General features: G+C 40.1%; 1 protein-coding gene across 2 annotated transcripts in view; it reads right to left on the bottom strand.

The window, feature by feature from the left end:
* CTSC (cathepsin C) overlaps window positions 1-19,333 on the bottom strand; it is a 37,780-nt gene extending 18,447 nt beyond the window's left edge. Inside the window, exons 1-4 of one of the 2 annotated variants that reach the window (XM_014867979.3) lie at window positions 17,069-19,333; window positions 15,172-15,317; window positions 9,483-9,567; window positions 5,370-7,809 (exon numbers count right to left, since the gene is read on the bottom strand). In XM_014867979.3, the coding sequence (XP_014723465.2) occupies window positions 7,799-7,809; window positions 9,483-9,567; window positions 15,172-15,317; window positions 17,069-17,540 (714 nt within the window). In that variant the 5' untranslated portion in view covers window positions 17,541-19,333 and the 3' untranslated portion in view covers window positions 5,370-7,798. Of the gene's footprint in view, window positions 1-5,369; window positions 7,810-9,482; window positions 9,568-15,171; window positions 15,318-17,068 lie in introns of those variants that run through there. The other variant, XM_014867977.3, reaches the window with a different exon arrangement.
* Between the last annotated feature and the right edge of the window lie 2,850 nt (window positions 19,334-22,183).

The raw sequence follows: 22,183 nt of genomic DNA, 5'->3' as shown, positions 1-22,183 counted from the left end.
GTATTTCCCAGGCATCATGAAAGGTGCTAGGCATGCAAGCACATATGTACTGATGTGGCCCCAGCCCTTAAGGAGGTCAGAATTCAATGAAATTAACAAACATAGAAATAATTCATTACAGCACCATCTGGTTCAGCAAGCTAACCACGCTTGGAGAAGCCCGAAAATTCCCCATCTAAGCAGAAATTTAGAACACAAATGAAATGACTTTCACGATGTACCAAAAGAGTTAGGCGCATTCAAGTTAGAAGAAATGGGCCCCAAGTTTCTCATCAGTGTGGTTTTGCTCACCTAGCTGGCACAACTGAGTCATAGCTGTAAGCATGATGGCTAACACCAAATGAACTTCCCCTGGCAGGGCAAGGAGGACTTGTCATTTCGAGAGGAGGGGGAAAAAATCACTGGAGCATAATTGATTTTGCAGCCGTCCCTTGTCACTCATATTTGTTCAAGGACTCTATACTCTTCATCATCAAAATTACAGAACAACAGGACCTTAACATTTACCTCTCACTTCATACTTCATAAACATTTTACAGATTACTCATAAATCTTAGGGGCTCAAGATTTGAAAACATGGAGATAATATAGCCTCAGGGGACAAAAAGAGAGACCAAGAGGAGGTGGTTGAACTAGAATTTATAACCAAGGACTCCTAGAACCAAGTGTTCTTCTCAATAGCATGCATCACTTCTTCATACACTTGGTTGGCCTATATGGCCTAAACATATAGGCCAACCACCAAAAACACTGAAAAGAGACACCTAGAAACCAGGTAGCAAAGGCATAGAACCCAATTTGCAAAAAGTTTCCATCTTCATCATTTGAGCCTCACGATGATTCCTTGGGATAATAGGCATTATTCTTCTCAAGAAAAAAAAAAAAGTGGCTTTGCAAAGTCAAACGGAGAAGAGAGAACTCAAATATGGCTTCACAGGTTACAAGGATCCTTGCTTTATCCATTGTTCCCTTAAAAAAAAGGGAACAGTTGGAGAAGACTGACTGACTCTTGTAGGTCAGGTCCAAATTGTTGCCCAAGGCCTGGTAAGGGCCACCTAAATTCTCTAGCAGTCCTAAAGATCACTGCCTGCTATACAGGTCCCCATGTTGCCTTGGCTAGTTCAGTCTTTACCATTTTTGCCAAGGTTTTTGATGCAGGACAGAGGTAAAGGAGACGGTCTGCAGGCTTGACTGCCTACATGGAATCCAGCTCTGCCACTCACTGGCTGTGTGATCCTGAGCAAGTTAACGTATCTTCTCCGTACTTTCCATGTCCTCATCTATAAACCAGGATGATGCTAGGAGATGCAATTTCACAGGCTGTGTCTTATATATACTAACTCATTTAATTTTCACAGCAGCCTATGAAGTTGTACTTTCCACAAAAACATAAAGCACTATGAGAACAGGATTTCTTTTTCATTCAGTTAACTAGGAAACTGTCTGGCACTAGGAAGCAATTCGTTATGGAATGAGTGAATAAATGAATGAATCATAGAAGAGAAAGAACAAATGTCAAGTCCTATTTCAACAATAACACAAGAAATTCAGAAAAGATATGAAGTTTATAATTAATAGAAGGGTGGTGCTTCCAAGATTTCACAGACCCAAATTCTGACTCATCACGCTAATTTAGAAGTGTCAATCTTCCTCTCCACACCTCAGCTTCCCTATCTATAAATTTAAGTTGACCTAGAAGTTCCAAAATATCCCTTGAAGCTTCCTAATTGCAGTCCTTACAAACGTGGATTGCTTATTTACTATTTACAAAGCCAAGTGAATAATTCTTAGACACACTCCTTATTTATACACTTGAGTATTTATATACTCTAAGTAATCCTAAAAAACTACAGCTGTTTTTGTTGTTATAACTCAAACAAATGTACTAAGGAAGTTATCCATTTGTGTGCCATTTTTGACACATAAAATTGAAGGAAGTATTTTCCATTTTAAAACTTTACTTTAGGGGCTGGCCCGGTGGCGTAGTGGTTAAGTTTGTACACTCTAGTTTAGCAGCCCCACGTTCTCAGGTTTAGATCCTGGACGCGGATCTAGCACCACTTGTTAAGCCACGCTGTGATGTCTTTAAAAAAAAAAAAAAAGAAAAAGAGGCATTTACCACTGGAGAAGCCAAGTACTGGGTACCTTAACTTCAGGACCACATACTGTGTCCCTGTTACTTTCTTGATTTGAATGTTCTCATGTCATCTTTCATTTTACCTGCTATTGTAAAATACTTCTTATGTGAGTTTTGACATTACCACCAATTAAGAAGTTAAAGTTTTAGCCAAACTATACAGTTTGAAATGTAGCCAAAACTTTTTCTAAAGGGTTTCATTTATATAAACATCAGTCTTTGAAGACTGCCTTGCACAGATGGGCTAATTAAAGTTTCTATTCATTTACGCCGATTTCTGTTGCAACAAATAGATAATTTTATAAAATCTGAAGAACCTCCAAACCTAGCACTTAAGTTTAGAAAACTACTAGGATGCAATAACTATCCCTTTCCTTCTTCAAAATCACCATTTGGTTGCCAAACATTTTCAAAACCCCCCTTCTTCATTTCCCACTCATTTAATCAACTATCGAATCACATCTACCAATTACATCCACATTAACCAAATGAAAAAGAACAGGTTGGGATATTTTAGGAATCCTGTTATTTATCCTGGATCTCTTTCTCAACTGCTTTTTGACACTGGGGGCAAGGGGAATCACTTACACCTTGTTCCACTGTGTCCCAGATTAATACTTGAATACTCACTTTCTGTAGTGCACTGCGTATGAGACACATATAGTTTAGTAAAAGGTCTTTGCCCTTTAAATCGCAGTTCTGCCACTTATCATTCATGTAACCTTGAGCAAGTTACAACTAGGGAACCTCAATTTCTTCATCTGAGAGTGGGAATGGTAGCCACTGCACTGGACTCCTCTGAAGGATAAAGATGACACTGAAGTTTGAAGAGTTTACAAAGTTATAAAACACTCAACAGGCAACAATATAAACACTACCATCTGTTACCTCAGAGATAAAGCTGTTGAAGGTGTTATCTGTGCCATCAAAGAACTTATACTCTAGACCAAACTGTCAACTAAGCAGTTGATATGGGTCCTATCCCGTCAACCAGTGGTTTCCAGAAGGACATGAAAAGATGAACCACTGGAATAATGGAAAGAAAATACCTACTTTCTATTCCTATTTGTAATAGAGAAAGAAAACTAAAAAACCAACTTTCACTATTATTTAAGATACAGATCAACACTGGGAGCCCCACTCAGCTCCAATGTCAGATGTTCACCTGTGGTGTAGCGTGCTACCTCTGAGATAGTTAGGACACAGCATTTCCCTTTCCATGTGCCTGCTTAAACTGACTTAAGCGCACATCTGATTTAATTAAGCTAAGTCTCACAAAATGAACTAGTGGCTTAAAAGAATACTTGCAAAGAAACCAGGATTTTCAAATACTAGTGATGCAAACACGAGAAAAGTGACAAAGCTTACATTTGCCCTATTCCTAGTATGAGCTCTGTCAGCCATGTTAAAAGATAATAAGTTTTGAAAACAGATGTTTCAAGATGGTCCCATCACAGCAGTATTCACTTTTTAATCCTAATTATCAATAAAGCATATGCTTCACTTAAAATGCATCTATTAAATTGTCATCGTCTCTAATACCAAACAATAATTCTTCTAAACTCTTCAAAAGCTGTGACACTTTCATACTTTTAACAAAATCAGTCAAAACTACTGAATATTTTTTTTTTTTTTGAGGAAGATTAACCCTGAGCTAACCGCAGCCAATCCTCCTCTTTTTGCTGAGGAAGACTGGCCCTGAGCTAACATCCATGCCCATCTTGCTCTACTTTATATGTGGGAGCCTACCACAGCATGAGCTTGCCAAGCAGTGCCATGTCTGCACCCGGGATCCGAAGCAGTGAACCCCGGGCCGACGAAGCGGAACGTGCAAACTGCACCACTGGGCCTTGGACCCAAAACTACTGAAATTTTTTACGCAGGAGATTTTAAAATACATTAGAAAACTCTGTTTCCAAATATTGAAAATTTGCAGTAATGAAACAATTTATTCGTAACAGAGACTCCTGCACTACTTCTGGCAACAAAATCATGATAATGAAGCATATTTTATATCATTTCAAAGGATCATCACAAAATGTATTTTGGCAGGATGCATTTTTGTGACAATAAATAACCAATTATTTAACATTACTTCACACGTTTGGTAGCAAAGACATTAGTATAGTAGTGAATGTACATAACTTTTGAAATGTATCTATATATACTATGGAATATATAATAAAAAATTTGGACATCAGGTCTAATCCATCAGGATCTACCATTTCAGAAAAGAATGCTTGGAATAAGTTGAATGATGTAATGATAAACCATGTATGTGGAGACAGTACATTCCAGCAATGTGGAAGAACAAGGCGTGTGTATTCACTTCTTTGCCCTTGTTTACTCTATGTAGCTACATAAGTGCAGACAACCACCTCCACTTGCCGTCAGGTCTGGACTGTAAGCAAAGTCAGCAGAGGCAACAAAAGAGAAGAAGGCACATTTTACTAAACTGCTATTTTCCCAAACCCACCCAAGAGCACCACATCTTTCCTCAGAAAGAAACAAACTTCCCTATGTCAGTTTCAAGGATCGGCTCTAGTTTTCTGCCTAGTAACTAGACTTAACCGTTTATTGAAAAAGCTAAATTTTAACAAGTTGTGAAATGCCAGGAGATTGTTCTAGTGCTTGCAACCAAATAACTTACAGCATTTTACTGAAAGAATTGGCAGCTAGATTTACCTGTGAACATGCAGCGTCATAAAAGACATTCTGTTTAAATCAAAATATATGTTCCAGAACTAGTTAAGAAAACAGCAATTTACCACTCAGCAAAGTAGTCCAAGTCCCTTGGCCCATTACTCACTCATAGGCTCTTAAACTGTGAGGTTGGAAGAAATCTTAGCGTTCATCTAACCTCACCTTCAGCTGGGGCTTCTCACTGTGCTGAACAGAGGCGGGGCAAAGCCTGCAGCTGTCCAGGCTGGCCCCAGTCACTAACTCCCCAGGACTCAGCGAACTTGACGACTGCCAGGGTCCCTACTTCCCCACAGCTAATTTAGTTTTTAGTAATTCTGAAAGTTAGAACTTCACTGTTCTTAACTTTGAGCCCTCTCTTGGCCTTCAGAGTCTCACATAAAAATTAAAACAAATAAATAAACAGAACAGAATTTAAAAGTCTCATCTGTCTTACATGAAGTCTTTCAACAAATATGGCCTAAGGGTTCACCGCAGCCTCCAAGGACACAAAGGTAACAATACTTCCAGAAAAATATCAAACAAAACAAAGGAAAATGCAATGATATATTATTCATTCTTTCTTTTACAAATATTTATTGAAGGCCTATTATTTATCATGTATTGTGTTATACATAAGGAATAAAATGGTCAATAATACAGAGCTGACCCCTGCCCTATGGAGTTTAAGGACAAGAGGAAAGGACAGACACGCAATTACAACAGAGAATGCTAAGCACTATTATATTACGGGGCCTTCTCACGCATACATCTGTAATTTGTACCCACCACGTCTTTTCTTCCACAATCAAACCAAACATTTAGATACAAAGTTACTCAGAGAAACAGTAAAAACAAAACAAAACAAAAAAACAACCAACAACCATCAGTAAAGGTGATTTTAAATTCCATTTTAAATCTATTCTTATATACATCTGTTGCTTTGTGAGTACTTACATCCTGAAAAGCTGTTTGAAAATACATAACTCTTTTTACAACTCTGGAGGCAGGTAACCTGATATTTTTTACAGCAGAGAACCAAAAATAAATAGTACCATTCCTGATTTGTGCTTCTAGAACCCTACAGAATTAACTCTTTGTAAACTGGTATTACTTGTGAAAGTCTTTGAAAAGACAACAGAAGTGTGGTTAATTTACCAAGCACCTGTAAAGTTCTTGTGCATTAGGTGCTGAGCATATGCAAGGAGATACACAGATTTTCAGTCTGAAAGAAAATGAAGACATGCTATCAAATCATTCCATTACAACAGTTAGTATGCACAGCACAGCTCTCTGGAAAGGACCATGGAAACCAAAATAACGGCCCTTCTCCTACTAACGGTGAGCTGGGGAGCGTTTCACAGAGGTGGCATCCAGGTCCTGAGTGATGAAGAAGTATGAGATCCAGAGGTAGGATGGAAGAAAAGTATCCAGGTAGAAGTAGTTGGCTGCACTGTTAGTTCACCTTTATTAAGATAAAACCTTTCCAGAATAGCAGATCAACACCCCTAAGACGGTATAAAACGTTATCTGAACCAATAAAGTAACGATGGCCACCTGCTATCTAGAGAAAGCTTCCTCAAGCAGGGATGCAGGAGAAAAGTCCTGCAGACAATCTGGATTAGGTGTAGCCTCACATTTTTGGTTTACCAAGGCTGATATTAATCAGCTCTAAGTGACTGAGGAGGAAACTAGTCCATTGTTTAGCAGGAAAGAACTAAAGGACGGCAATCAGTGTGAACAATAGTGTAATTAAGAGAAGTCAGCTTGGCAAGGGCACTTAATTTGTACTTTGCAGTTGATAAAGCTCTCCTTCCAATTTTGGGGACTACAAACAGAAGGAGCAGGAAAATTTTTGTCTTGAATGAAAGGACCCTCGCTTAAGAAAGTGAGTAGCCGCTTTCGGTAAGGAAACCTAAGCTTCAAGCCAATTCTCCTCCTCAAATTTCAACAGGAGCCAATGCAGTATGTATCCTATTCCATTAAACTAACATCTGTGATGTTTACAGACTGGGAATCACCAGAAAATCTATCCCAATGTGACTCCAAGTACCACTACTTCTTTGTGAAACGGCTTTCTTTCATTCTTTAGCCCCAGGGAAGTCCTTAGGTTTGAAACACCAGCCTTTATCATTTTACGATTAGAAGCTGTGTGAGCTTAAGCACTGTAGGAGACTTATTTTTCCTATCCATAAATTGATGCTGGTAATATCTACTTGATAGGACTTTTGCAAGGTAAAGTATGTCAAGTTCTCAGCACAAGGCTGGCACCTAATCAAAAAACAAAAAAAAGGTATTAATCATCTTTCTGGCCAGGGGGATGGCAGACCTACAATCTACAAAGACAACTTCAGCAGTGGCTTCTCTCAGAAAGCCTCTTTTTCTCCCCTCCTTTAAACACATCTTCCACAGGACTATCTTCCCACCAATAACATAATCTGTGCATCCCGAGACATCCTAAGCCTATTTTCTCCTTATAATGGGTGCTGGGGCTCCTGCAAGTAATCAGAGAAAGAGAAGGCACTCAGGAAAATAATTTAACAGTGAATAAAATGTGCACTATCAACAAATAAAACACAAAATTGAAATCCTAACCAGTTTGGAAAAATCACTTCAATATAAGGGTATTCCAAAGAGAAAAAAACTTGTGTTGCATATTGTTTCTTTTATTCAAAGCCTAAATGGTGAAGCCACCTAAGACTTCCAAGTTTGCTTTTCTTTTTCCTGCGCAGTCTCTGGCTGTTCACATTCCAAAATGGTGGTTGCTGCTTTCCAAGGAAATGTTCCAGAGGGCAGCTGCCTTGGAGGTAGGTCACCAGGACTCCTCTGCATTTTACATGCACACAAAGACTCCAGAAGGGTCTGTAGCTGCCAGAAGCCTCTGCTAGCTGTTAGAGGTAGGTCCACTGCTGCATGCTGCTCTGCCTCAGCCCCAAAGTCTGTTTTTGGCTGTGGTTTTAAGAGAGCGCCTCAATGGGTACTCTATTTAATAACTAAAAGACAATAAAAACTAGAGTTACAAGCCAACAAGGATCATGCTGTCTCTTAAAAATCTTTCATCATATTAATTTCTTTTAAGTAAAAAAATACCAGTACTAGTATTTGAAATGCTGGTATTTTTTTTTAATGCTATTTAAGACATTCACAAAAAGCTGCCATTCTCTAAAGCAGAATGCTTAAGCCACGCATATTGCACTTACAGCCGACATGCTCAAGAAGCACATGCAGATACATTTGAAATGAACCGCCACTGCATAAACCTAACACAATTTTGAAACGTGCTTAAGAAATAGGCTAATCTCACAACCTAGATACATTAACATGTACAAATTCTAAATGTAAGCTTAATGCTGCTTTGATCCATATTTCCAGGTACAAGGCTATTTATCTCACTTCCAGAGCAAATACTAGGGTTTATTTTCTTTACTGGTAGAGGTGTCTCCCTAATTAGGAGGAAGAGTGAGAATTTTAAGACAGAATTTTGTAAACTGCATTCTGAGAATACCTTATTTTTTGTGAGGAAAAAGTGATGAACTTATTTTTGGAAAGTTTCTTATTCTATCTTCCTCCTGAGCTACCACTCTACAATATACTAAAGATTCTGAGAAGTTCTGAAATAAAGGAAACTATTTAACACAATCTACACTTATTCAACTATCAGCAGAGAATTCAGAACAGCCTATTAGTTCCTAATTTTCACTTTGACCTGTTACTAGTGGCTGCCTGGAACAACCTTTAAAGCTTAACAAGAGAAGTGACACAACTGATGAGCAATTCCTACCGGGCAGATGGTGTGGGCTACTGTTGGCCCATTAAACAGTGTGGAAAACGCTGATAGAGGATAAGGCTTTGGCGCTCTCAACACTTGCCCAAGTTCCCCTTTTCACATCACACTTCTATACTTAAGAGCTAAGTAAAGGAGGAAGGGAACAGGGTAAAAATGTTATGTTAAAATGCAAGGAAGGGTAAGTCCCTATCAAGTTTTCTTGCTAACCACTCATTTTTCCACCAACATTTTAGACATCTAAATGTATCAATCCGGTGAGAGTACTGATTTAAACATCTATTTTGAAAGTGTGAGGAGACTATAAAGAGTGAAAGAGATCCTCTTCTTCCCACTCAATAATCTATGTTCTGAGAAGGAGCCAGTTTAAAAAAGATGGGCGATGGCTCACAGGGATGCGTGACAGGTCTATGAGTTTCTCCGGAAGAGCCACCTTCTCTACTGAAAGACAGATCTAAACTGCTACGGCCTCACCTGGTTTCCTCTTAAGTCTTTTGAGGAAAAGAATAAGCAACCTGAGGCAGCACGGCTACTTCCAGGACGTGAATGGAACTTGAGCCAACTGGTTCTTAACTGGGTCTTTACCTTTTGGGGTTCATGTCTACTTATGTTATGAGCGTCGTACTTGGCAGAGCTAATCTGAAGTGTGCAAACAGCAGACACTAAAGTGAAAACCACTCACATAAAATAGTGCAGGCAGGTAAGAAGTAGCAAATAAGCAGGCCCAAGCAAGAAATCTATAAAAAAAAAAAAAAAAACCCGTAACATCTCCAGTCTCCAACTCCCTCTCTCCCTGATGAAAAAAATTAATTCGCATAAGCCTCTAGGGAGGAGAGAAGCTTGCCTCTAACAAGAAAATTAAAAGTATTCAATGGTGCTCACCCAGTTTGTTCCTCAGATGTGGCAAATCATATATCCCCACAGTTCCCAGTTGCATGAACAACTGACTGACAAAATCAGTGACATCCTATGAAGAGTTTACAATGGTAAACTGAGTCATTAAATGTTGAGATTAAGCATTATCATAAAAGAAAATGAAATAATTAGGCATGCATTAACTTCTGATTCGTTCCCCAACTGAAACACTCTTAAAAGTAAACCCCAAGTTGTCAAAAAAAAGGACAAAATCCTGATCTTGGTGTATTGAATCTATACTAAAACAAGTAAATCTACCCCAATAACAAGTATTCTAGAAGCTAATTGTTCTATCTTAGAAATGAACCCAGAAGGCACGGTGGAAAACATGGTACAAGAGTCCCACATCGTTTATGGTAGAAATACATGATTGACATTTCTGGCTATTGTGACAAGCATGAAATTTACAAGTCACTAGCACATAAAATGGGTAAATAAATCCTCTGGTATGAATTTCCCAACATACTGTTCTTATTTTGAATAGCAACCTGTTTTAGAAACACCCATAACAGTATTTTTTACCTTACAGTTCTACTAAGACTGGTGGACGCTCCAAAAAAACTCAATTAGAAATCAATGAAGATTGACTAGCACCAAATTTTCAGCCATAATGAGTCTAGTTTCCCTTCTATGCACTTTCTTCAACCCTTGAGTGGCTTAATCTTCAACATAAAATCTGAGTTCCTTCTCTAATGCTCCCTTTTACGGCCTCAGAGAAAGTGAAATGAGAAACAGCAGCCTGTTCAACTTGAAGGCATTCCTGGAGCTTAGTTTGTTTCATGACTTCCTTCCTCTAGGCAAACAGAGGATGGAGTACAGAGCAGCTTTATACAGGCTCATCATAAAAAAGGAAAAAAGCACATAAAAGCCTAAAGACGACAAAATAATCTCTTACCACCCATCACATAAAGTCAGGCAGAATTCAACATCCTTTGTTTTATTACATTGTGTTTTCCTATAAGAGGTTGGTTGCTTTTAATCTGCAGGTACTTATAAGGGGGTGCAAATTTGTTGGAGTGTGCCAATTATCACCAAATGGTAAACGCTATTAAAATCTGATAGTCTTAGAAAGCAGCCTGCAGACAGTATTGCACATTTTATTTTGACCGCCATTGTTTTACAAGAAAATTGCAGGTGAATGCCTCTAGGAAAGTTCCCATTGTGCCATAGTTCTAATTACTCCTTAACGTTTTATATAAGGTTTGTTTCAAATGCTTAAGGGTATCTGCTTGGGTAGGCCCTAAATGCATTTGAGTTTGTAACCCCCATAAAGTGTTCAGATAACTGAAAGTCTGCAGGAAGTTGAGTGGAAAAAATGTACCTTTTAAGAATATATACCTAGTGATTCCCACCCAACTCAAACTACGCAAAAACTTTCAGTGTCAAGAGTTATTTCCTTCCAAGCTTTCATCTAGGTTGAAATCACATGCAAAAAAGATAGATTATGCCCACTCCACTCCCAATTTCTCAAGCAGTAAAAAAAAAACTAAGGGGAAAAAAAAGCTTAGGAACCTCAAATCATGTAAAATGGTCATCTTCCGAGTGAGGCCTGAATATGGAGAATTGAATAAAGCAAGTTCCTAACAACAGGAGTGGTATCACAATTGCTTCAAAGTTGGAGTGCGGGGAGAATGATGTGGAAGCTGTCTGCTCAGTGGTGCTGCAGGAGGCTCTGGGGGAGCTGAAGGTGGGATAGGAGCCTAATAGAACACCTTGCAAGTACCACCTACTCAACAAACTAGCTGGAACAATAAGAAACAATCCGATGAAAGAGTATCTGAAGAGTGCAAAAGGAAATAAGCGGTATGGTCTGGTATAAGTCAAGGGAGAGATCTGGAAAGCCAACTGATTTACAGAATAACAACAGCAGATGTACACAGGGCAAAATACTTCCGTAATGGTGGTAGGCTCAGTGGACTATGTTGTAGTTTATGTAAGATACTAAACTTGAATAGCAAATGCTTAAATTTTAAGAATTCTTCATTTTTAAAAACAAATCAAACAGCTGGCCCAGTGGCGTAGTGGTTAAGTTCACACACTCCACTTCCGCAGCCCAGGGTTCACAGGTTCTGATGCCAGTCACAGACCTAGCACCGCTCATCAAGGCATGCTGTGGCAGCGTCCCGCATAAAACAGAGGAAGACTGACATAGATGTTAGCTCAGCAACAATCTTCCTCAAGCAAAAAGGAAGATTGGCAACAGATGTTAGCTCAAGGCCAATCTTCCTCACAAAAAAGTTAATTAGTTAATTAATTAATTTTCATCTGAAAGACACTTTCTAAGCTTGTAGGAAAAAGTCTCATGCACTTTACTCACTAAATAGCTTTGTTTTTTGAGTTACACACCCAGCATGGCTTCCCCAGCAGCACTGCAGGGAACACCCTGATGCTTGCAGGAAAATCTAGCTCTTTGTGTTAATAAGTGTCACCCAAAGTGCCTGACCTTCCTATTATCGAAAGTCAACTCCACTTTATCATTTTTCTTACATTTTTTAAAACTCTGCTGCCCATTACTCTTTCATTTGGATTTGCTGAAAGAACATGGTGTTTTATCACTCTGTAAAATATGTTCATCTGGAAATACTTGATTATGTTAAGAGACAGTTTAAAACCAAGTATCTTACGTAATTCTACTCTGCTTTTATTGAAATTATGATCCTTATCACAAGAGCTAACTACTGACCAGTCAGAGTGGTTGATTTTTCAGGAGAAAAGGAAAAATGGCCCTGATAATGGTTCAGGTCAAATGGGCACTTTAAAAAAAATACACTGAAATCAGGAGCAGCAGCAGAGCACTCTTCCTGTTTTTATCCCTAATGAGAGAACGCCACCCCTAAGCATACAATTAGGTAGGGTTCTGCCCCCCACCAGCACATATATTGACTCTTCTCACTTATGGTCGAGAACACTTGAAACCCTATTGGTACTAAAGAGGGGGTTTCTATTGAGCTGCAATTAATGTTCTGAGGCTATGGAAAAATACCAAATCTGGTTACGCTGTGAGTTAAGAAGAAGTACAAGGAAGTGTTCCAATTCCTCCTTCAGCCACCAGCTCTGTCCCCACTAGATCTGGACTCCTATTACGCTGAGAGCAAACTGATGAAAAAATATTAGTGGAGAGAAATTGCCTTTGTCTATTTCAGATTATGGCTCTGGTAATTAAATGGTGACTTTATAAGTTTCCCCACCAGTTTCTCCAATTTTACAGAAGACTAAAGAGTTTTCTAAGCCAAATGGGTAAAACTATTCACTCATCTATTTATACACTACTCCTCATCTTGCAATTAAATAATTTGTTCAACTCCTATTTCTCAACCGAATTCCACTTCATGGATTCATTTTCTTTTTTTTTTTTTTTTTTTTTAACAAATATGGACTAAGTGCCTATTATACGTCAAGCAAGAAAGGGGAAGGGGCAGGAGGGGAAGATGATGGGAAGGAGAAGAAAGAGGGAGGAGTGAGGACACAGGAGGGGGAGGAGGAGGGTACCTAGTAACAATTGTGTTGAATCTCTCTTTTCTTGTGCATCAATTCCATAAATAATTGTTTCTCAACTTGAAGGCAAATAAATTTGAAAGGCTTTGCAGAGTACCTGTAAGAGGTGTGCAAAGACTTAGGCTCATAAATATGCAGACCAAAAACTATATTCAGATTGAATTACATTTACCACACATGCACTACAATTTTAAAAATTCATATAGACATAGTTATGATGTTTTTAAAAAGTACAGAGTATCCAGGGATGATATTAAAAATGCTTAATAACTGGTCAAGCATGGGCTTCAATTAATCAAATGGACTGCTGGCCCTCAAAAACCAGCATGAACAGACCAGTTCCCACCAGGTGAACATGAGACCAGCCCATCCAGGTGAGTGGAGACAACTTTTTCCTCTGTCTCTTCTTTTTTCATATTAAAGAGGGGTCCTGACAGTGAAAAAAAGTCATTGGGAGTTATTATTGTAAGAAATATGGTTGGCTCAGATGTAACACCATATCCTGGTGATTAAACCACAACCCATGAAAGAAATCACAATAATCCAGAAGTTAGGCTTTTGTTAGCGCTTTGTCTTTCATCATCTTAGGCTCACTCCCCACTTTCCCACGAATCCCTATAATTGGTCAATTCTTACCAGATGTTCCCAGGTTGTAAACCCTATCCCACGAAGAAGCCTGTCTCTATTTATACTCTATTTATAATAAGAAACAGCTCGTCTCAGGCTTGTGGATTCAATTTACTTAAACCATTTAATACTCTGCTAACAGGAAAAATTCCAACTTCAGAAGGCTATCTGGCATGGACTGCAATCCGTGCTCAACTATTTTACCCTGCAGCGTGTCTGCAATTGGAAGCAATGTTAGAACACAGCAGTCGCCCCTTATCTGCGGTTTCACTTTCCGCGGTTTCAGTTACCCATGGTCAACCTCGGCGCAAAAATATTAAATGGAAAATTGCAGAAATAATTCATAAGTTTTAAATTGCCTGCAGTTCTGCGTAGTGTGATGAAATTGGTGCCATCTTGCTCCATTCTGCCTGGGTCGTGAACCACCCTTTGTCCAGCACATCCACACTGTATATACGCTACTCACTCCTTAGTCACTTAGAAGCCATCTCGGTTATCAGATCTACTGTCGTGGTATCGCAGTGCTTGGGTTCATGTAACCCTTATTTTACTTAATAATGACCCCCAAGAGCAAGAGTAGCGATGTTGGCAAATTCTGATACGCCAAAGAGAAGCTGAAAAGAGAAGCTTCCTTTAAGTGAACAGCTGAAAGTTTGTGACTTAACAAGGAAAGAAAAAAAATTGTATGCTGAGGTTGCTAGGATCAACGGTTACTTTTATTACAGTATATTGTTATAATTGTTCTAGTTTATTACTATTGTTGTTAATCTCTTACTGTGCGTAATTTATAAATTAAACGTTATCATAGGTATGCATGTATAGGAAAAAAAACAGTATATATAGCATTCAGTACTACCTCGGTTTCAGGCACGGTTTCAGTCTTGGAACATATCATCCCCTGTGGATAAGTGGGGACTAGTGTGTAAGAATGGAAAGCAGTTCTTTACTAGTGAGAGAAGAAAACACGCTGGGCTGGCTGGGTTCCCTTTTACTTTAATTAGCCCAAGGAGTAACTGCGAAGCTCGCTCTCTTTATCTTAGTTTAAATAGCTTATTCACTTTAATATATTTAGTACATTACTTCACTGAGTCATTTAGGTTAATTTCTCAGAGCCAACAAGCAATGATAAGAAGGATAACATAATGACTCCAAGAAAAAAGCATTTATAATATCCCTATCTTTCCTGCAGATTCAGTACAAAGCCAAGGAAGGGACTAAGGCAATATTGAGAAATAGAGGTGTGGTGATAAAGAAAATAAATTAAGCATTTAGTCATACTTACCAAAATGTAAATTTAAATATGGATGGATTGTACATATTCAAATATAGATCAGGTTTTATTTTTTTTTAAAACCTCTTGAAATCATTTCAAATAAAGTGACAAAATTACACCCTCTAATTTCTCTTGGAAAAAAATGGTGTCAATTCTGGTTATCTTCTTAATCAAAAATTAAATTACAAGGGTCTCCTGATTAGAAGAGGTTTCAGATATCAAATCATGGAAAATACGAATGCATTTTCCAACAAAACTAACCTTAAAAAAGGCAAACCACTTGTAGTCATTCAACACAATCTCAAAGCCTTGATTGTAAACGATGGTGAAATGGCCAGAATTGCCTAAGTCATCATACGCTGTATCCAACTTCTCAAGGTGCACCACTACTTTTTTTTCTGGTGGTCCTAGAGAAAAGAAAACGCACAAGAAAGGAAAATTATTTGGACTTCAATGGGAGCAAAAATCTCCTTCATAATTTCCATTCTTTGTAAGCTGTTGCCGTTCATGCTACTCAATTTGGGCCAATCTGCCTTATGAAGATACTAGTCTCCAGTGTGTTGCCTCCAGCCGTAGAGTCCCAGAGGGGTCTCAGGCAAGCCTGTGAAGTGAGGACTCAAAAGACAGCAAGCAGAGAGACCCCAAAAAGTACAGCTCCTACCTTCCCTGAGCATCCAAACACTGAAGGAGAGACAGGGGATGCTAAAAATGACAGGCGGAAATGGGAAGACAAAATGGTAGTCAAAAAGTGGAAATCTAAAAATATAAAAAGACCTGCTATCAGATGATAAGGACAAAGGAAATGATCTCTTCAGAGAAGAAACGGCGTATCTTTCTCCTCAATGGCTCTACAGTTCAGAAACTCAGAATCGGAATCCTTCCTAAGTATTTGGCAAACTCGAAGTTTCTATCCTATAAAGCTAATTTGTGCAGATAGGAACTAACCTTTTAAACTTCAGAAGATGGGGGCATCAGATCTGTGAGTGTCTTTAATTATTAGGTTAAGGTCAAAGGTATGGTCTACAAGCAGAGGCTGCCTGAAAAGGGTTCTGCTGTGTTCGTTCATGTGGAGGTTTCCACACTTTGGATAGTTTTTCCACCTTTCAGATTAATGCTCTCAAATAGGAGATTGCAGTGACAGAACAGTGCAAATCCCAACCTCCCTTCTGCTTTGGACCTCCCAGTTCAACTTTTAAAAGAAAAATGGTAATAATGCCCAGGATTCCCAGACACCACACAATCATCTGGAGTCAGACAGTTAAAAAGGTCTGTTTAGTAACAGATGACCTGGCAATCTTTGTTCTGCTGACAAGGAAATTGCAGCTGAGGGCTTCACTCCTTCTGCACAAGCCACACAGTGGTAAGGGTTTGGGCAGAACAAGAGTGCCTCTTCTGACCCAAGAGTCTCTGTTTTTTCTTCTCCCTTCACTAAATTCTTTGTTCCTGGTATAGACATGTTATCTGAGGATTCATGGAATATCCCAGTGTATTCAAACATTAGATATTGAGAGCCTTCCATGAGCCAGGCATCGTGGTTGGCTCTGGGCATTTCCAAATGTAATTACTGGCTGAAGAGTTACTAAAAAAAAAAAAAAATTATATGCCTCCTTGCCTACATGAAACAGTGCAAAGTGGTACCAGAAATTTTCTCGGACTAGTAGCATCAACACATGTCCAAATCAAAATCGCTGGGCATAACGGCTCTTTCCCATAACCTAACAAAACGAGAAAACTTTTCCTTCTGTATTCTCGAGCATCTTTGAGCTCATTTTTCACTGGCACAATTAAAACTGCAGATGGGAGAGACTGCACAGTCTCAACTCTCTTCCAAACCAAACAAACCAAAAAACAAAAACAAAAATGAAGGGGAGGAAAGAAAAAGTTATTGAAAAAAAATGTTGAGGCCCCGGGAATAATCAAGAAAATGTGAAATGAGAAGTTCTCAGCAGCTGAACTTGGACTTCCCGGCCCTGGCGTGCGCGAGGGCACCCCAAGGGGACCCAAGTCCAGCCAAGACGTCCGGACCTCCCACTAGCATTGACCTCCTGCATGAGCGCTCGGGGTGGCCGCTAGGGGTGAGGACGGCTTGGGGACAGAAAGGAAGGTGTCCCGGGCTAGCGAGGGAAGGGAGCGGGTCTGGGGGGCGTCGGAGGCTTACCCACAACGGAGCAGTTGATGTCGCGTTGGGAACCGCTGCGGCCCACCTGGAAGACCCAGGTGCCCAGCAGGTCAGGGTAGGTGCAGTTGGCAGGTGTGTCGCAGCGCGCGGGGCCCACGGTGGAGAGGAGCACCAGGAAGGCGGCGAGGAACGAGCCGGACCAGGGACCCATGGTGGCCGGGGCCCGGAGGGGAGGTGGGAGAGGCAGCAGAACCGGAGGGCGGCAGGCTGGGAGCAAGGCGACCTGCACCTCGCGCGCCCTGAAATAGCCAGCTGGGCCGGAAACCCGCCGCGCGGCGGGGGCGGGGTCTCGGGGGGCGGGGCGTCCGGACGCCTCCAGGCTGGGGAACCGGTGAGCTGGAGAGCTGCGGGGCTGGGGGGCGGGGGGAGGTGGAAACCGGGAGTGCTCGCTGCCCCTCACCTGGCTTTGGCCCGACCTTGAACCTGGGGAGATCCCAGGGACCGGTTCCATTGCCAAGGGACGTCTCAAAATAGGATTAAAGAGCCACAGTGGGCCCGCACGCGACCCAGACTTCGCTCCTGGAGAAGTAACGGAGAGAGAGAGAGAAATTTGGGGGGCGGTGGGGGGGGGTGGTACCGCCAAAGGTCAGAGAGAGAGAGAGAGAGAGAGACAGACATGGTGGTGGTGAGAAACAGAAGGTGAGAAAAAGCCCAGAGAGGGAGAGATCTAACAAGTGGGTTTCCTTTTACTTGCGTTTCTTCCCCACTTAGTCCTCACCAACTCAGTTTTTTCTCCTCAAAAATTGTACTTGCTACCCCCAGCCACCCCAGCTGTTTGAGAACTGCTCTTCCTTCCGTTTTCCAAAACTTTCACTACCTTTTTTTTTTTTTGCTTCGTTTTGTCCGGTTTCCTGTTAATGTTGTTTGCCTATTATCCACTGGAGAATTCAATTGTAGTACAAACGTACTGTTTTTGTGTATTAGTTGTTTTTTTGTCCCTGCAAACTTTATAGGATTTAGTTACCACACACTCAGACTCGCACAAAAGCTCTTGGAGATTAGGTTGCCAAACCCTTCTCCTCTTACGGCTGAAAAACAAGAAGCCCAGAGAGAGGAATGAACTTGCCCGGGATAAGGAAGAGAACTGGTGTGAGAAAGCTGGTCTAATGAGCAGGTTCCTGGGTACTAGCCTGATCACCAATAATTATTAGTAGCACTATTTCCAGGTGCCTCCTCGCTCAGTTTAAATATCACCCTTTTCTGTGAGAGCTCCTCTCACCTTCCTGGCTGTTGCTGGAAGCTGGGGCTCCTTTCCTGCAAAGCCTGTTAGGTATCAGGCCTTGTGCCAGCGTTAGGGACCAGTGATGCACAAGACGGACCTTCGTGTGCCCCTGCCCTCTAAGGCACGTGCGTTTTGCACTCATCTCACTGGTTATGATAAATATTTATATGTCCACATTTTCCACCAGGTTACAAGCATTCAAAGGGAGCAAATTCACATGATTCACCTTTGTCTCCCTAGATTCTGGCTTAAAAACACTCAGAAAGTGTCCGGGGTGTTAAATGCACTTAATAACCTTTTGGTTTCTAGGCCTGAAAGCCACTTTTGATTTGGCAAGAGTAGCTGCCCTTGAAAGCTCAGAAGTGAAAATGCTCTCTAATGTAGGCAGAAAAGACAAAGGCAAGGGTGGGGCCAACACCCTACTTCTAGGTTTTACAGCCCTTTGCTTAAAATTAACTGCTGACATCGTCTAATTACTGTTGAGAGACACTGATGGAGTAACATTGCCTTCCTAAGTTTCTGGGAAAGCATGTCATTGGTTGTTAAAACATTAAAACTTTTACTAGGTCATCAATATTGAAGAGTTGAACAGTCAAGTTGGAAATTTCCTTAATGGTTGTGATCAAAGTAGCACACTTAACTGTGAAGGAAGTTTGAAACAGTCTTTACTCAATGAATAAGTAGAAAGGGATCTTGGAGACCTCTTAGTCTAATAGATTCATTTCAATATTGGGAAATGGAGATCCTAAGATAATAGTAATTTAGTGCATGTCACATTGCCAATTAGTAAGATTCAGGAATAAACCTCAGGTAACTTCATTTTCAATTTAGTTTATTGCTACTAATCCAATAATTCCCAAAGTATTCTTTCTCAAAATAAAACACTAGACCTCTCTCCATTAGCAGAAGGAAAAATTAATTAGTGATTGTCAAACTGACCAGACCCAGTTTTATTTTTATAACAAATATTTTATAGAAACCTTTTGCTATTCTGAACTGAAATTCATGTATAAGCTACTTACACACTTAATAAAAAAGAAAAATACCAAATGTAATAAAAGAACACAAAAAATATTTTAAATAAATTCCAAATAAAAAGACCTAAATTCCATTGTCTAAAATGCTCATGTATGAATGTACTGAAAAACAGAATGAGACGTTCAGATACCTGTTCTCTGCAATTCTATGTAAAACTATAGAATCACAATTGATAAGTAAATGAAAAGCAATAGGATATATTGGAGTATATGAGGAAGCCATTTGGTTACAAACTAATTTGACCTGACCTTGTTTTTCTAAAGTGCCTGACCTGGCCTGTTGAGCATGCATTGTACATCTGCTTTAAATATTTACAATGTCCCAACGACAAGAATGATGCCCTTAAAGATAGGGATGTATCTTCCCTCATATTGGCGTTTCCTTAAGGATAAGCATCTCTTACTAGAAACTAAGGATTAATTGCCAACCTGCTGTGCTCACCTTGAGACCACTGATTTGCTGTGCCAGCAAAGCAATCTCATGACAATTATAAAAGGGACATTCCTATCATATATGATGTATGCTCTTTGTTCCAAGATGGTATATAACCACTCTGTACACCCCACTTCTTTGGTGTCCTTTCTTCCTTGGGGAAGGAAGTCCCCAGGTTATAGTCCTCAGGCCTGGCTCATAATAAACTCACCCCAGTTTTGATTTACAGATTAATTATGGATGGTTTGCTTCAACACAATGAAAGTGACAGATACCCTTCTTCTGAGAACAGAAATTATTTCAATGAGTTATAACTCAAATACCTTATCAGGTGGTCATTCAACCACCGTACCTCAGTTGTTGTTGCCAGACAACTCTTGGTCATCTTCCCAGCAGAACAAAGTACAATGCTCTGTTGATTATCTGAAAGTCGCATTCCTGAAAATTTGGTATACAGGTTTCCCCGACTATCCAAAAGTTTGCTTTATGCCACTTGCTTTTACAAAAGACCTACAGTAGCACATGTTTTCACTAACTGAAAGAAATGTGGAGAGAATTTTTGCTTTTATGGAAAAAGGTGGAAAGTGAAAATAGCATTCAGCATTTGTTTTGCACTCAGCAGTTAGACAGGCAGCGCGCACCCCAGCAGTGAGAGTGGGGTCACCACTCTCCTTCCCCAGGAACTACACTCAGCATCTTGGCATCAAGTGGCCATGGCTTGGAACTGTGTCTGTGAGCATCTGTGCTTCATCTCAATTTATCTTGGTAGGTAATTTTTGGGGTATGGAAACACTCAAAAGGTTTTCCCTTATAAATTAATGGTAATTGCTTCTTCACTTTACGCCATTTTGACTTAGGAAAGGTTTCGTAGGAACCCTCTACTTTCAGATAGTGGGGAAACCTGTATCTTAGAATGAAGTGAAACATGAGCAAGTTTATATGCAAACCAGATTTTGGTGCTAGGCTCATGTCATAAGTAGCTTTATAAAGAGGCAGTGTGGCTTAGCAGTAGTTCTTGATGTGTGGCCCCAGGACCAAGAGGACCGGCAGCATCCACATCTCCTTGGAATTTGTTAGAAATGCAAATTCCTAACCCCCACCTCATACCTATTTCATCAGAAAATGTCTGGGTAGGTCCTAGCAATCTGTGTTTTAACAGTCCCCTTTCAGGAGATCCTGAAAGCTGCAGTTTGAAAATCACTGGCTGAGAGATTAACAGCAAGGGCTTGAGTCACACTGCCTGAGTGTGAAGCCCGGCCCGGCCCCTCACCAGCTGTTTGACCTTGAGGAAGTTTTCTTATCTATAAAATGTACCCTATGACTACTTCGTTTTTTTTTTTTTTAAGGTGTGCTTTTTGGTGAGGAAGATTGGCCCTTTGCTAACATCTGTTGCCAATCTTCATCTTTTTTTTTTCTCCCCAAAGCCCCAGTACATAGTTGTATATCCTAGTTGTAGGTGCTTCTAGTTCTTCTGTGTGGGGCGCCACCTCAGCATGGCTTGATGAGCGGTGCTAGGTCCACGCTAAGGATCCGAACTGGTGAACCCCTGGCTACCAAAGCAGTGCATGCAAACTTAACCACTACGCCACTGGGCTGGCCCCCTTCATCTGGTTTTGAGACTACTAAGTGAGTTAATGCATATATCTGCAGAGATCTGACTACATTTGTTATTGTGTATATTTCTATTAGAAAACTATCCTTATTAATTAGACAGTTCCAAATCCTGTTCTCCATTGTAATCCCGCTGCCCTCCATAATTTCCAACACACAGTAAGTTCTCAAATATTTTTTGAATTAATGAATAATATTATGGGCATAAATATATCTATATTTCATTGTATTTGATAAAAAGCATGATTTCCATGTTCCCTACCTTGTGAATAAGTTTGAAAGCCACTGGAAACGTTCTGGAATGCATATCAAAACAGATCTTAGAAAGCTCTTAGAGGGAAAATTTGACATATCACTGTAGAATGCTATTTGGTTTTGTAGACACTTCTGTCATTGGTAGTCATAATAATACCCATAATAATCTTATTTATTTAGGACTTTACATTTTAACAAGATAATTCACTTATATTAGATCATTTAATTATCACACAATTGTATGAAGATGTTACCTAATTTCCAGTTTATTGGAGACAAAACTGAGGTTCAGGGAATTTATTAGGGAATGATGCCTATGAAAGCGGAAGTGGAGAGGAAAGAGGAATAAGAAGGGAAAGCCTATGACTGCGATGTAGTTCTGACGTCTGTGAAAGGAAGGAAGGAGGACTGGAGAGAAAGAGACTGAGGACTACAACCCTGATTTAGATTCGGCTGGTCAGTAGGGAACTCTGGTGCAATGACACCCATAGAGGAGTCTGGCTTGAGCAGAAATGGCCAGGCCCCAGGTCTATGCT

This window comes from Equus asinus, chromosome 20 (genome assembly GCF_041296235.1).
Source record: "Equus asinus isolate D_3611 breed Donkey chromosome 20, EquAss-T2T_v2, whole genome shotgun sequence".
NCBI lineage: Eukaryota > Metazoa > Chordata > Mammalia > Perissodactyla > Equidae > Equus > Equus asinus.
This window is presented reverse-complemented; position numbering and strand designations above follow the sequence as displayed.